We start from the raw sequence: 16,632 nt of genomic DNA on the forward strand, positions 1-16,632 counted from the left end.
ACTTAGTTGAAAACAGTGCAATACTGACTGTAACACAATCTCGTGCGACTCTCTGTTCCTTGTGGGCCAGGTTCTCAATCATCCCCAACACGGCTTCTAGGTCTTCGCTCAGTTGTTCAGTGAATCGCTTGTCATTGGCAACCCGGATGAACTAAAATTTAAAAAATAAAAATGATTCAATACACAATTAATTGTAAACATAAATCGTTAAGCTACTACGTTAGAATGTCTGATTTATATTGTGAGCCAAAGGCAATTGAAGGATCTATATTAAAGTATCCATTCATACTTGGCTTAAAATACCTACTTTGTATGGTCATCATTTCAATGAAATGATCATCATAAGCAGACAATTTTACCTCAGTCTATGCTTTGGGTAGACTATCACTAATGCAATAAAACTGTCATTGGGTAAAAACTAACAAAAGTTTCATGTAAATTTAAAAGAAAGCATTAAAATGGTCTGTAGTGGCTCAAAATTAGATTTAAAATCATCCACATGTGCAGAGGTGCCCATCCCCCCCAAACCCAGAGGCGCAATCCTCCCCCCAAACCCAGAGGCGCAATCCTCCCCCCAAGCCAAAGGAGTAGTCCCCCCCAATTTATGCTGCCGTCTATTTAAACCTACCCTCCCCTCACCAATTTATCTGACAATTTTCCCTTTACCTCATAAAACAAGCATTTAAAGTATTTAGTAAACTTGAGGTACGAAAAACAAACTTGCTGATAATCAAAATTAGATTTTTAATATGAAACGTCATTTAACAATACATCAATATAAATCTAACTAATGGACGAATTAGAAGTTTTTCAATTTACAATTCAGAATCTGTATTGTCAGCCAATATGTGTGCTCAGTATTGCAATAGACAACGTCTTCAAAACGTACAACAATATAGGCCTACTCGGTGAATTACTCTACTCCAACACAGTACTGTAACTGTACAATATATTAGGTGGCGTTAATTTTTACAGAGATTAAGAATTCAAACAGCTTTAAGTGCATTAATAATATACTTTTGGCAAAAAGTATACCTATTGTTTCACAATTATAGGCAGAGTCACGAAATAAGACAGACTCGTTGCTCGCCACTCCCAGGCTGCCTTCTACAAAAATCGCCGGGCAAAATACCCACAATATCTCTTTATAATTGCCACCAGTACAAAAGGTTTTTGTGACGAAGTAATCTTATAATTCATTTTGATAGCCCCAGGATTGCCTTTTATGACTAATAATGGTAGAAACGCATCTTGTCAGACAATCCGTTTGTACATAAAACAGGAAACGATAACATATAGGCCTATTAGATTAATTCACGCGTGTATATATTGCCGCGGGCAGGACTGGAAGTAAACTGAATCAGGTAATGACGGAAAGACGTGGTCTCTGGATTGGTGTTTGTGTTATCAAAAGCTGAAATTGGACTAATTCTAGTGACGGAGGAGAGTGTAAAAAATATAATGGGATTCATAATTGATTTTTCCATTCAAAATTATTGACAATAATAACCAATTTATATGCTGGATGGTCTCGACATTCTACATTACTGCAGAAAAGGAAATTTTTAAAATACTTTGAGGAGTTTGAAATATACATAAAACTATTGACAGCACAAAATTTTTTAGTGAAAACAATCAATTAATTATGAATCCCATTATATTTTCAATACTCATCTCAGTCACTACAATAGTCCAATATCAGCTGTTGAAAACGCAGACGACAACCAAGACCACGACGGTCCGTCATAACCTGAACCTGATTCAGTTTACTTTACTTACTTCCAGTCCTGCCGACGGCAATGTACGAATTGACAGGCCTATCTGTAATCGTTTCGTGTTTTGTATTAGATGTTTGTCGTATTCTGACGACACCTTCAGAAGTGGATCTTTTTTAAATCCTGACGATGGTGGAGTTAAAGAACCACCAAAACATATGTAGCAAGTAAAATTCGACACTGGTATATTAAGGATTGTCTGGCAAGGTCCGTTTTTACCATTCTTAGAAGCTATCTTAATTACGAACGGCCAAATGTTGGTGGTGATAGTGAGCTACTTAGAAACACTTTTTCGGGCTGCTTATACAATTATACATTCATTATGACAGCTAGCAAAAAAATATCCCCCCAAAAATTCCTGTGGCGCGTTTGCGCCACAGTACCCCCCTCTGGGCACCCCTGCACATGTGAATTTAGCTATAAATAGAGTACAAAAACACAGGAAAAAGTAAAGAATGGGAGTACGGTACCTATACGTCAATTTTAATTTGAACACAAAAAATCCATGCAGAAAACAAATCTGGATTGTTCTCCGTAAGTAAAACAATAGGAACTAGATGACTGCACTGTACAGCTATATGCCGGCAAGACACATGGTTGACCATAAATCTATACTATTATAAAAAAGAGGTGGTTGCTGTATGTATGGGAAAAGTAAACGCGAAAAATACTGGTCGGATTGGGCTGAAATTTGGCATGATGATAGCTCACATTCCCGATTAACATATAGGCATATTCTTATTTCAAAAATCCTTTCGGGCTCCGCCCCAGTGGCTCTGGAGTTTCCCATCCCATGTTAACCTTATGAGAAATGAAATTATTGAGCGAACGAGCTAACCTGAAGGAAAGTGAGCACAGCGAACGAGCTCCAACCTAAAGGTGAGTGAGCGTAGCAAACGAACTTCAACCAGGACGTGATTGAGCCATGCAAACGAGATCATCTTGAAAATTAAGAAGTTAAACGGGGCAAAGGCCGCGGGTTACAGCTAGTAAATAAATAAAAATGTCTTTATTAAGCGTTTCTCTGGTACACAACAACTTTTGTCACTATGCTAAATATCTTATTCTAGTATTTGGCCATTACACACGACCATACTGTGGCAAGGGATGGCTGATACTTGGGCCAGGCCGTGTCTTGAACCACACATCACATTAAAAGTGTGCGATTCATCGTATCAAATAGCCCTGCCCTATCAATGGTTTATACACTCCATATCTATATGTTTTAAGGTTAGGCTTTACATTGATTCTTTACCTGTTTAACAGCAACTTGGACAACTTTTGTGTGTGAATGGAATAGAGCCTGTTTCAAGCTGGAGAGATGTTCTTTCATTAGTATTTCAGGATCAAGTTGATTCATCAAACTTTCCAAGTCAACACAAGTCATTGAAATTCTTTCACTGGTAAAATAAACAAGTCATGTAACTTAAATGCATTAGCATTACACATACAAATAAACTTTAGTATTAACTTAATTTAAGTTACCGGTACAGAAACCTAGAACTTAACTTAAAATAATTTATTTTCTATATGCTGTTCAGTGGAAATTTTGCATTAACTTATCACAGACAACATTTTGTGAACAATTTTAGGCTATTTGTGTAAAATGTTAAAGAAAATTGTCTATGAAAATTGGTTATCGTAAACAAAGATTATAAAAATAATAACAGACCAATGAACTTTGTTGACTGTTTAAGTTACTAAAGTTTTGTAAAAATAGGCTAAGTACAGTAAGTTAAGTTAAATTAGCCTAACTCAACAAAGAGTAAGCAGATAGACATTGAATTTCAAGTTCAGAATTAAGTTTTTCATTTAATATCCAGATATTTAATTCCATAGAAAAAATCTAGAAAATATATATACAGTAGTTAGCAATTTGGGAACTCGAAGAGTGGCATACCGTAGGTACTAATTTTTCCCCTGCCCTGGGTGATTTAAAAAAAAATTGTTATCTGTTGTACTGAATCTAAAGTCGCGTTTACACCAAAGTTTAGAACTAAAAGTTTACAACTAAATGTTGCTCTGAACAAATTTGAGAAACTAGTCGAAGATTTTTTGTGGAAAACCAAAAGTTGCTCCTCACTAATTAAGAGCAATAAGTGGAAAACTTGTTGCCAAAGAATTGGCTACAGCCCGACGTTACAACCGGTGTGCGTGGAGGGGCCAGGGGGATCAGTTCTCCACTAGTTTTTCACAAGTTGCTTGAGCAAAGCGCGTAGTAACTAGTCTTCCACTTTTTGTTGTAAACTTTCTTTGATCTTTACCAACACTCTGTGGGAAACCAAAATTTGAGTGGAAGACTTGTCTCTCCACTAACTAAGTGAACGACAGAAAAAGTTGCTGTATTTTGTAAAAAAAGCAAGTAGTTTCCACAACTAGTGGAAAACTTAGTGGATGACTTTGGTGTAAGCCCTGCTTAAACCTAACAAAGAAATGTTTTAGCATTCATTGAATTTTATGACTAGGCTACCTCAATTCATTAATTATTATGTGGTAACTTAGAATCTTTGAGGGCAACCAGTGTCTTATTGGGCCGGGAAAGTATAGGACAAGCTTTTCTACTTTGCTTTTTCCAAAGATCTTAAATAGGCCTATTGGTAAGGGACCTGTATTTCCATAACCTTGGTGACCATTCCCACACTGGAAAATTTGCGAGGCTGCAGTTTTGTATAGAGCCTACGATATATAATCGGATGAATAACGGTAGGACACATCGAAACTTGTTCGAGGTTTGATGTATTGATTATACAACACCGAGGAATAGACCTATGCAAACATCCCACTTAAATGTTTCATTCAACATTATTCAGAATCAGAATAATTTATTTGTCATTGGACATTACAAAAATACATTGACAATTGTCATGTGTATATAGGATAGCTACAGTCAGGCTAGATATTGCAGATAACACTGTCTAGAAGTTAATATGTTCATTTAACATATGAGGTGTCAGCTCTGTGGATTACCTAACAGTAACTTATGGATTATGACTCAACAATCAATAAGTACATTTTATTAAAAATATATGATAATTCATCAAAGAATAAAGGGTAGACTTCCGTATCTGTTGGCACAAACAACCAAGTTAAAATGTCGATCGATATATCGATTATTCGATATATCGCTTGCTTAGTTAGGTAAGGTTAACCTAACCTAACTAACCAAACGATATATCGAATGAAATAATCGAATAATCAATATTTTCATTCGGTTGTTTGTGCCAACAGAGACAGAAGTCTACCCAGAATAAATTAGGCCTATAGAAACCAACAACATTCAATATATTGATAACAGAAATTGGTATTTATTCCGTATAGGTGCCTCCAAACGAATTTTTAATTTTGATATCTTACTTTATAGTTTTTTACCTCCTGAATCCAAATATACCATTATTTTTCACCGCTGATGAATATTTCTCAAGATATCGCCGTAAACACATACTTAACATTACAATAAACAAGATAGGATGGATAACATTTCAAATGATTCTGTAGTCAAATAACTTAGTGTTCTCTATAATAGGAATTTCGTCACATTATGGAGATATAGATGGACTGGTGGACTAATTACATGTAGTTCTTATTAAGGCATGTCAGGGTGGTAGGTCGTGCTGTATGTGAATTGGTGACTGCATTAAGTTTATGTTGCCTGCAGACTGTTTTTGTGAAATTAAAATCCTGAGAAAAACACTTCAAATTACTTTTTCAAAAATGCTTGCAACATTATTAACTTACATTAACAACTTGGTACATTATAACCTACACTTTAACTTACCTAAACCTACTGTACCTTCAAAGGACTTAATGCAGTCACCAATTCACATAAAGCACGACCTATCACCCTGACATGCCTTTTCTGACATCAAAAGGAGTTTGCTTACTCATTCTAGAGGTTTGTTTAGGTTAGATTATGTTAGAATAGCGCCATTTTATTATGTAATTTCTAAACTGTGAAATATAAATCAATAAATTATTAATAAGGATAAAATACTGGTAACAATAATACATTATTAACTTATTGGTCTTAGAAAGTGAAAAGTGGGCGCATTCTGGGAACATGTACCGGTGCACCGATGCAGATTAACCGGTGACTTATTCACCGGTACCGCCCTGGGGCAAGAGTCTTGGTATCCCATAACGGTTATTCACCGGTTTAAGGTACACATCGGATTATAATTAACACATTCACCTATAATTTACTTTATAATATTTAAACCAATCAAACTTGTTCTCACAGAATATATTATTTGAATTTTTCACTTAATACGTAATACAACACCCTCATAGAATAAATTGTTCACTTTACGCAACATAACCTATAAAACTGATGAACATTATTCAATTCTATGGACCCACCATCTTGCCGTAGCTGCATCTGTTGTCGTTGTCCAAGAAACTGACCAATCAGATGCCGCCGGTGTATTATGCACCGTACATTTTCTCCGGTGCATAAACCTTGCACCGGTGGAGGAAAAGAGGAAATAGCTGTCTGCTAGGTTAACTAACCGGTCTCCCAGAACGACACATATTTTGCACCGGTGCACCGGTACATGTTCCCAGAACGTGCTCATTGTAACGGACGCGTTGCAGAAAGTCAACAGTCCCGGAAGGTCAAATAATTTAAACCTGTGCCGCTAGGTCAAAAACTACAATGTTTGCAGTGTCTGTAGATCAAAAATCCCAGAAAGTCAAATAGTACAGTCCGGGCTAAAAGTTTAGTCTATTTTAAAGCAATTGACTTATTGGGAATTTGACTTAATGCAACAGCAGTTTTAATATAACGAAATAAGATAAAATATAAGTTCAGTTTCGCTGAGTCAACAGTGCCGGAAGGTCAAAAGTATAATCTGTTAAAAACAACGATAGTCCTCTCGACGCATGTCTTCAATAATTTCGTGTTTTGGTGTTCTTAAAGTTGTGCTAAAATTTTGAAATTTGGCACAGAGCTTCTTGGTTAGTCCTACTCGATGACTATTTTGTTGGAACTTTAAACTATTTACCGATCTAATTAATAAAAAATGATTTGTATGGTGAAATAGTTTTAAATCGTGATTTCTAACATGAAAAAGTTAGCATGCGAGATTTTTTTTTGTTTTTGGGTTAGAGAGGTTTTGTCTGTGGCAAAGTTGTAGCCAAAAGTGTAATGCGTAAAATATATTTTTTTGAATTTTTTACAATCAGTGGTTCAGTAGATAACTTGGGTTGAAGAGGACGGCAAATGTAGCATTTCGCAACGCATGGAAAGAACTACATCGTACGATGCGACTGCTGAGTGGACTTTTAATTTATCTAATTTAATTTATCTAAGGACAAGAAAAAGGTGAATATACAGATCACCAGTACTTTCATATTATTTATAAAACATCTTTCTTTATTACCAGCTAACATTTTTCACTTATAAGAATACATCATAAACAGGGTGTTAACATAAGCGGGGAGATACTTTACCTAGTAATTCCTTGGGTCAAAATAAACAGAAAATCAAGGATAACATTTTTTCCAAAATAATTTCGTTAACCAGATATCCGCCATTTTGTATTTTTTACATACAAATATTTATCTTTGCACTTTTCCAACCGATGTTTATCAAACTTGGTATGTATGTTAAGGTAGGAGAGACCCATGTTATAAACAAAGATTCATCTCGATTCACCCTAAAATTTCAAAATTTAACACTTAACTACAATATAATATACTCTACTACACCACAATATTTACGTATCACCATAAATCTTTAACAAAATAAAACGTTAACATTTTTAAAAACCAAAGTAAATCAATATAATATTTCTTTTTTGAAAAATATATTTAAAAAACAGGCGATGGTAAAATAACGACAGGCGAGTTTCGATCTGGGTGTTTCAGGTTTGAATCTAGGAGGATTTAACATTAATTAACATTAATGTTTAATCCTCCTAGGTTTGAACTGATTGAGAGGAATACATGAAACCGAAGGGGGGAGGTAGCAACAAGTGCACTAGTATTTACTAGTGTCCAATTACAATTTGATGGATTTAACCAAAACCTTTTCTATTTCACTTATTTTCAGCTGTTAAATTTCAAACGATACGTTTTAGCGACATCATTAACGTTATTATCATCATCCTCGTTTGAGTTTGGGTTTGCAGCAATGTATTTTTATGAATAAAACCTTTAATTTGATACCAAACTTGACCTCTGCTGCTATTAATTTACTGTATGCACTATTAATTAACAGCTGTGTCTAAGGATTATGTCGGCCTTAGTCACAAACAGGACAACAAGATCGCTCCACTCATCCCACACTCATCTCCATTCATACTTGGCTTAAAATGCATACATTTTGTATGGTCGCCATTTCAAAGCAACATGGCTACATTATCAATGACAAACGTGGAAAACCTTATACGAGTGTGAGTAAGTCCGAAAACAACTCTAAAAAACAATAAGCAATAAATTGCAAGAACCGTTGCTTATATCATTGGGTATACACGTATGTACTGACGTGTATACTCAATGCTTATATCGAACGAATGTACATCGTGAGAATTTCCATTAGTTGTTCCATTTAGTTGTGTGTCCATTAGTATAATAGTTTAGTTGACTCTTTTAAAGTCAGCGGAAATTGTGACTGTTATTACCCTTGAAATAATGTTTGTGTAGTACTTTGCAATCCTACCAATGCTTATAGAATCATACGATTACAATATTCTGGCTAGAATATGTCGCATAGAGTGGTGACTACTGTATCTTTTTGGTTTGCTTGTAAAACAGGATCAACAGAGATTTTCCATCGACTTAAACAATACGATAGGTACTCTCAAACTGTTCATTGCTATAACAAACTATCACACAGTTTGATGAATATTTGTGTGTAAACCACATACAGTACACCTGTAGTCTATCTATTTTTCCTTTTATTTTTCCAAGACTTTATAGAAAATCACGCATTACGTGATCAGTGAAGAAAGGTGTCAACCTTGTTTTATAGGTAAAGAAGAACACTGCTTCATGTCAGAGCATTCAGTTATCTTTCAGTTATCATTCAGTTTACCAAATATTTGGTGAGAATTGTAAATGCTAGTCGACCTGTACCTACCCTTCTAGACCTGTACGTAAAAAGAAATGTACTGTACACTGTTTAAGCTCGTCAATTGTACTCTGGATGAATGGGCAAGAGATAAGAGGGGCCCAATCAGCTGTTTGATAACGGTATTCGTGCGGTTTACTATTTGAGTTTCCTCGTTCATAATTCTACTATAGGCTTTATTTCTGCATAATACAACCGACTTGCTTGCCCGTAAAATATTTGGGATTGAAACTGTTTAATAGTAATAGTATTCATTAACGTATTATTATTAAATTTCTTGTTGTCCTATTATTCAACAGCGACTCGAAAACCCTTGTTTCTCTGTAGTACAGCAATATTGTTACGCACAAGTATTAAGATTGTTTAATACTGACATTGCATTATTATATTTTAATTTGAGCCTAATTACGACGGTCTACGTACACGTTATTAGTGATATAGTAACATTGTTTATTATCATATTGTTGTATTACACGAAAGACATTAATTTACGACGATCCTTCGGCTTACATATTATTGGATCATTTGTTTACGTATCACGATTGTAAACGTTGATTGTTGGGGTATAATTTTAGCGATTTAAATATTATACAGAGCACCTACGGTTAGGAACAAACTCCTACAACAGTTTTATTGTTATTTAACATACTAATCAACAATAACGTTTGCCGCCAATTGTATTAAATCTAATATGGGTCCTTGGAACCTATTTTTGTTAGTTTGGATGTACTATCTCTTCCCGATGGTGTAAGTGCTGACTGAGCCAGAAGACAGGCAAAAAACAGCCTTGCAAGAACAACGACTCATCCGTGCCTACCACGACCACTCCCGCCGTTATCACCGTGACACTGGCGTACTACACCCAAGGCAATAGTTTTAGCATAGATGTATCATTAACTTTAGATACTGCAAGTAGAGATTTCATTTAAGAGAAACAGATAAAGCATTGACTTTGGATACTACAAGTAGTCATCCCATTTATGAGAAACAATTATACAATTGACTTAGTGGACTTGTAGGAGACATCTCAATTACGTGAACTATATTTAGCATTGACTTTGCAAAAGTATTGGATTACAGTACTATGATAGCTCCGCTCAAAATTGCAAGCAGACAACTGCATTGTACACCTAGTACATATTAGTACACGCAAAATAATGCAAGGGACCTTGAAAGAAATATTGGCAATGAATTTTTCATAATGGCAGAAAATAATTACAGTACAAAGCACTGTGGTGCATAATCAACACAGTAAATCAATGAAAAAAGAAAAAAGTTCAAAATCTACACATTTCTTTCTACATCTATTATTTCTTACTTTACAAAATCACCGAAACCACGCTCTCCTCGTGTAAGTATAGATATATTGTGGGAACTACATCTGCCCTAGGTTGAATTAGCATAATAGCGCAAGTTTAAATGAGAACAATTGTATGACTAAAACTAGTAAAAATAATTGATTTGGTAACTGATGACGTTGTTTAGACCTATCAGGAAACTACACTCCTTTACCACGTAAATATCTAACATAGTTTGTACCTCTGTGATTTCGTCTAATCATATTCAGTGATTCATTATTTACATAGTTTGACTTTTTCGTAGGCCTGGTTGTAATATAGCTTATGTCTGGTTTTTCATAGGTGTTGTCGTTGGTTATACAGTAGTACTTGCACATATTCGCGCCTTTTTTAATCCCGCGCTTTTATCGAGTGCGTTGACATTGACTAGTTATTCCAACTATTGTCATCAGTTTCTTGTTCTGTAACACACATTCTAATCCTGATGTATCCCTCACTACATTTCCGCCTTGAACTGCATTATTTGACGAGCGTCTGGTTTAAATACATTAATCGATTTACAAGCTACATTATGAAATATTCATAATGTACCTTGCAAATCGATTAATAGATAGTCTACTAACTAATTTACTCCCTACAAATAATTAGGTAATACATTATTTAATACAGTGATATCAATGACAAATGTATATGATACTTTTACTAATACAATATTCTTAAATTTATTACACCTATTTGCAAATGTTTCAGCTACCTTGTCCACAGTAACATTTACATTCGTGTAGTTCTTGACAGAAGACTTTAATACAAAACTAGATGTATGTCTCTTGGACTTGACATAATTTCAAAAAGAAGTGATATTGTATACAACTCACAACAAAAATCAAATAGTTAGTATACGCTGTCCTAATTGTTATTTTTACTTCCGATTTTATAGTTGTAAACAAGGCAATAATGGTGGTTGGAAAACTTAAGTTTTTCGCATACTTGTCTTAATTTACAGATTCGGTTGCATCCTTTGTTAACCAAAAAGGATATTTACATTTATTGACAAAATAAAACTTAGACTGATCGATGATTATAAATTCGATGACAACTGCATTTGCATCACCATACTTATGCAAATAGGTCCAAAATAAATCTCTCATAGACAATATAACTTATAAAGACCGGCCTCTGCAGTAATATGGTTTACCGTACTTATTAATTGCGTACTTATTAATTTACCTTACTTATTAAAAAATAGAAAAGTGCCGAAAATTACCAATTTGTGGGTAAACCAAAGTAATCCAACCTAGCTTACTCTAACCTAACCTAACCTAACCCATGCTTAGATCAGCAAAGTGCCGAAAATTACCGATTTTGGGTAAACCCAGCTTAGGTTAGGGCTGAGGAGCTCAGCTAAAGGTTATTTTAGGGAGTCCTTGGAGGCTAGTGGCCATTTTGGATAATTTCAAACAGCTGCTGAAGAGCGATTTATCGTCCAAAAATATTTTTTCAAACACCAAAGTGATTATAATTTAACATCGAGTATAGTGTGAGATTAGAAATGTTCTTTGTAGTTTTTTATTGTTCTCCAGTGGAGTCAATGAAAGCTAACAGCCATCTTGGATTTGTCCCCCATAAGAGCGATGTTAATTACGTTAATTTCAGACAGCAGCTGGAGATTTATTTACAGTCCAAAAGTATTTTTTCAAACATCAGAGTGATTGTAATTTAAATATCTAGTATATTGTTAAATTATAAATTGTCTTTGTAGTTCTTACATTGTTTTATGAGTTACAACGTCTAGGCTCCAAGGACTCTTTTACACTCTTTTATTGACACTTACCAGTCAAATGTGGCGATATTAATGATTTATAACGCTTTTAACGATTTTCAAACGTGTTTTTCGTGGTGAAATATGTGTTTGCTGAAAAAGTGCAAGAGGAAAAGAAGTTTGAAATGACTCGAATAATAAAAAATAGGCTTCCATTAAAAGAAAAAAAGATTTTTCAAGCGCTTATAATCGCCGATTTCTAAAGCTTTTCTCGATTTCCAAACGTGATTTTCAGGGTGAAATAGTCGTTTCCCCCTAAATTGCCAAAGGAAAATAGCATAATTTTGGTAGATAAGGTAAAAAATGCGATAAAACATAAGTAGTGCAAGTTCAGTATTGCCTCCTGGATTTCACCAATCACGTATTCAGACCCTAATTCCAAAATTTAGTTAACCTTGCGCTGAATTTTGAGATAAATATTGCAAACCCACAACGGACCTTTCCAGTTCTTGCTTATCTTTACCGCATATCTCTCTTATCTCCAAGACTACAGACTGCGCAATGAAGGAGGGTCTCGTGCCTATGCCTAATCTGACGAAGAATGAGCAAGAGCAATCGTACATTTGTTTTTTTAATTGTGGTGTAAAACTTTTTAATTTATGTTTAGATGTTATTTAATTTCTTGTTATGTGAGTTTGAATTTAGTATGGTAGCCATTTCAGAAGAAAGTATTAAAGTAATTTGAGATGTTAAGATTATGAAGAAATGTCATTTCTTTAACAGAAATACTAAGATAACTTCTCAAAATGACTTCTAAATTGTTATTTATTTTGCTAATGCAAACAAGCATCTGTTTAGTAAATATAATTAAATTATTTCGTTTATTACGATTGTGTTAGTGTATATTACTATCGATATATCGAACTATTGACAAGAATGCCACATTTAGCTACCCCATTCAGTTTTTCATATTTAAAAATCATATCTTACAAACAGAACTTTCCAAATTAAACATCAAAATTATTTAACTGACCTTTACCCTATAGAATCAGGAATCCCCAAAGGAAGCGTACTTGAACCATACTTGTATATTCCCTTTACATCGGACCTACCAGAAATTGTAAATACTATCGTTGCCACATTTGCGGATGATATGACCATTTTATCTGTCCACGACAAACCGGTTCAAACTACAGCAAATTTACAGTTAAACTTGGATGAAATTTCACATTGGTTTAAAACATGGAGGTTCAAAATTAGTGAAAATAAATCAGAAAACATTACTTTTACCCTAAATCTGGCTACATGTCCTCCAGTATCCATGAACAATATTTACCACCCTAAAGTAACAGAAATAAAATACTTGGGCATGCACTTAGATGCAAAGCTTAATTGGAAGGCACATATCTGGACTAAAAGACAATATCTAAATTTTAAAATAACTAAGCTTAATTGTCTTCTTGGATCTAAATCAAAACTTAGTACACAAAATAATGTTACTTTGCAGAAAAGTTATAAAACCAATTTGGACTTATGGGATCCAACTTTGGGGATCATCAAGTACATCAAACATTGAAATTTTTCAACGATACCAATCAAAATTGCTACGTAAAATTGTCAACGCACCTTGGTTTGTTACTAACAGAACACTTCATAATAATCTTAGAATTTGAAAAGTCAAAGAAGAAATTACAAAATCTAGTGAAAAAAGATAATCAAATTGGAAAATCATTCAAAATCGTCTTATACAAAACAACTTTTGCAAAACTTATGACAGCTAGCCTGACCATACTACTGGAACGAATTACACGCGGTTGGTACCAAATGAAAGACATTTTCCTGTAGATGTGATGAATCCCTTTATAAATTAAAATAGGCTCAAAAATAAACACAAGAAACGAATTTAAAATTTTAAAAATAACTTGGGCCGTATGGGTTGCCATGTAGGTAACGAAATAACAACTAAATGTAAACAGAAAATAAAACCAAATAGAAGAAATTCCATTTACATGTCTTATTTATAGCATAGGGTAAATATAGATAAGTTGGAAAAATACATACTTTTGGTCAAGTTTCCGACCACAAGGCGAGCTCTCATCTTGCACTAAATTTATTGGACAATCACAACACCATTTACGACATTTAAACCTCCCATTCAGATTCGGCTGTGTTATCAAAATTATCTTTGTCAGCTAGTGTTGAGAGTGGTAAATCACTATACTTTTAACGTTGTATTATTGTTAATGTATTTGCTTATTTTTCTACTTTTGAAACAGACTGTAAATTAAATAAAGTTGAAACCCGATTAAGCTACAACCCATTTAATAGTATATTTCGTACCTAGGGCCAAAAATAAGGTTTTGCCGGCTCGAGATAGTTCGACTTCGTCTCGATCGAGAGCTGCAAAACCATTTCGGTCCGTGGTACGAACGCTATTTTGCACCACACTATACCCTATTGCCACTATTCACCTCTATAATAATGCACACTGATGGTTAGCACAACTACAACTTTAAGGTTATGTGAAGAAATAATTCGAGGCATCAGCAAAAATAAAAATAAATTGTTGCTAGGCAACGGTGACAATAAAATAATTCTATGGATACTGATTGTGTATTTAATATGCATTCATGTTTTAAGTAAGTAAGCGGGCAGCTAATTTTGCGGCCCTAGGGACCTGCTCGGTCCCCGAATAACGATGACAGCTAAAAACCTAATAATTCTATAGAATAACAAGCTGTACCCGCTGGCTTTGCCCCGTTAAACTAATTAATTTTCAAGATTAGCTCGTTCGCATGGCTCAATCAAGTCCTGGTTGAAGTTCGTTCGCTACGCTCTCTCACCTTTAGGTTGGAGCTCGTTCGCTGAGCTCACTTGCCTTGGGGTTAACTCGCCTCCAGGTTGAAGTTCGTTCGAAACGCTCACTCAGCTTTTGGTTGCAAATTAGCTGTTGTCATAAATTGTTAAATTGACACAGCTGTTATGATTCATTAATTCCTTTTAAATATGAAAAATCATAAGGTTAAGATGGGAAACTCCAGAGCCACTGGGGCGGAGCCCGAATGCCCGATCATAATAAAAACTACTTAGTTTTCCTATTTAATGCCCAAAGAATCGGTGTATCGAATTTCAGCCTCCTAGGTAAATGGGAAGTGGGAGAATTAGTGATGATGCGTGAGTGAGAGTGAGTGTGTCAGTGAGGGCTTTGCCTTTTATAAGTATACATAGCACATTCAACCAGCTGTTAGTTAAAACAAATTATATTGGACTAAAACAAATCGATGATTACAAAGAATACTTTAAAAAATAATTTGAACATCCTACTACTGTATTTTACTATGCACATTTAATTAAACTGCCATCCTCGTACCGAAGAATTAAATGTATCAATGGTCAGCATTACACATACATAGTATAAATAAGTCAACCATAAGTATGTATTTGAATTTTCTTCCAAATGCTGAATTTGTGTCACAAATACTGAATGTTACAGCTGTTATGTTAAGCAAATTATAATGTACTAAAAGCTAGCTAGAAGCATTGACTTATTGGAGAAGGTTAGCATCGGCTGCTAGACTTTTTAAAAACTAAAACTTAATTTATAAAAAACTGGGACATTAATTTTAAATTATGGCTTTGAAATTATCTAGTTCTCAAAATTGTCTTTCTTTCAACACAAAACTAATGAAAATCCATCGACTGGTTGATTCAGAATCGTGAAAAAACCCCATTTACGTTATAATAATATATATGATAGTTTGGACAGGTTTCAACCCTTCCGTGGCGTAATACATTACACAGTTTATATGTAGACTACATTATAACTCATAAAATAGTTCTACAATTAAATGGATCTCCTTTTACAAACGTATATAATAACCAGAAATGTTCAGATCGTCCTTGCGTGTATTTTATGCCACAAATTTTGACGAAAGGCTTTTCATTACATAAACTATTCCTATTTACAGTGTTGACCAAACAGTTGGCAAGAAGCATTAATAAATAAGCTATGTACCAAATATGATAATTTTAGCTCTATTCTAATTATGACAAAACACGAAGTAACTAAAAGCGAGTTTTGTTGGTGTAGTAAGCGTTGCAGGAGGTCTACTTTACACTGAATCGACGTTCACTTTTATTGCTTTTGATCTTCCGACACTTTTGACTCAGCGAAACTGAACTTGTATTTTACCGTATTTCGTTATATTAATCCTGCTGTTGCATTAGGTCAAATTCCCAATAAGTCAATTGCTTTAACATAGACTAAACTTTTAGCCCGGACTGTACTATTTGACTTTCTGGGATTTTTGATCTACAGACACTGCAAACATTGTAGTTTTTGACCTAGCGGCACAGGTATAAATTATTTGATCTTCCGGGACTGTTGACTTTCAGCAACATTCCCATTGTAACTTAATCAGGCGATTTTCATATTGCAGAATCAGAGAGTTAGCTAATTAAAGTTGTCTTGCTTGACTATGATTGGAAACAATCAGCTGGTTGGTTTACTTAACCCATAGTTCATTCCACTTGTAAATGTCATCCATCCTACCTTGTTTATTGCAATGTTGTATATTATTACGGCGGTGCGATATCTTGAGAAATATTCATCAGGTGTGAAAAATAATGGTATATTTGGATTCAGGAGGTAAAAAACTATCCAGTAAGATATCAAAACTAAAAATTCGTTTGGAGGCACATATACGGAATAATTACCCAGAAGGTATGATA

At 34.5% G+C, this 16,632-nt stretch overlaps 1 protein-coding gene across 3 annotated transcripts in view; it reads right to left on the bottom strand.

The window, feature by feature from the left end:
- Positions 1–16,632, bottom strand: part of LOC128992248 (uncharacterized) — a 28,457-nt gene that overhangs the window by 11,052 nt on the left and 773 nt on the right. For 2 of the 3 annotated variants that reach the window (XM_054415724.1, XM_054415725.1), the window contains 2 exons: positions 3,031–3,175; positions 29–151 (listed from right to left, as the gene is read on the bottom strand). In XM_054415724.1, coding sequence (XP_054271699.1) covers positions 29–151; positions 3,031–3,175 — 268 coding nt within the window. Of the gene's footprint in view, positions 1–28; positions 152–3,030; positions 3,176–5,656; positions 5,683–16,632 lie in introns of those variants that run through there. The other variant, XM_054415726.1, reaches the window with a different exon arrangement.

This window comes from Macrosteles quadrilineatus, unplaced genomic scaffold (genome assembly GCF_028750875.1).
Source record: "Macrosteles quadrilineatus isolate MER2022 unplaced genomic scaffold, UCM_ALF_1.0 Scaffold_4__1_contigs__length_99947679, whole genome shotgun sequence".
NCBI classification, from domain to species: domain Eukaryota; kingdom Metazoa; phylum Arthropoda; class Insecta; order Hemiptera; family Cicadellidae; genus Macrosteles; species Macrosteles quadrilineatus.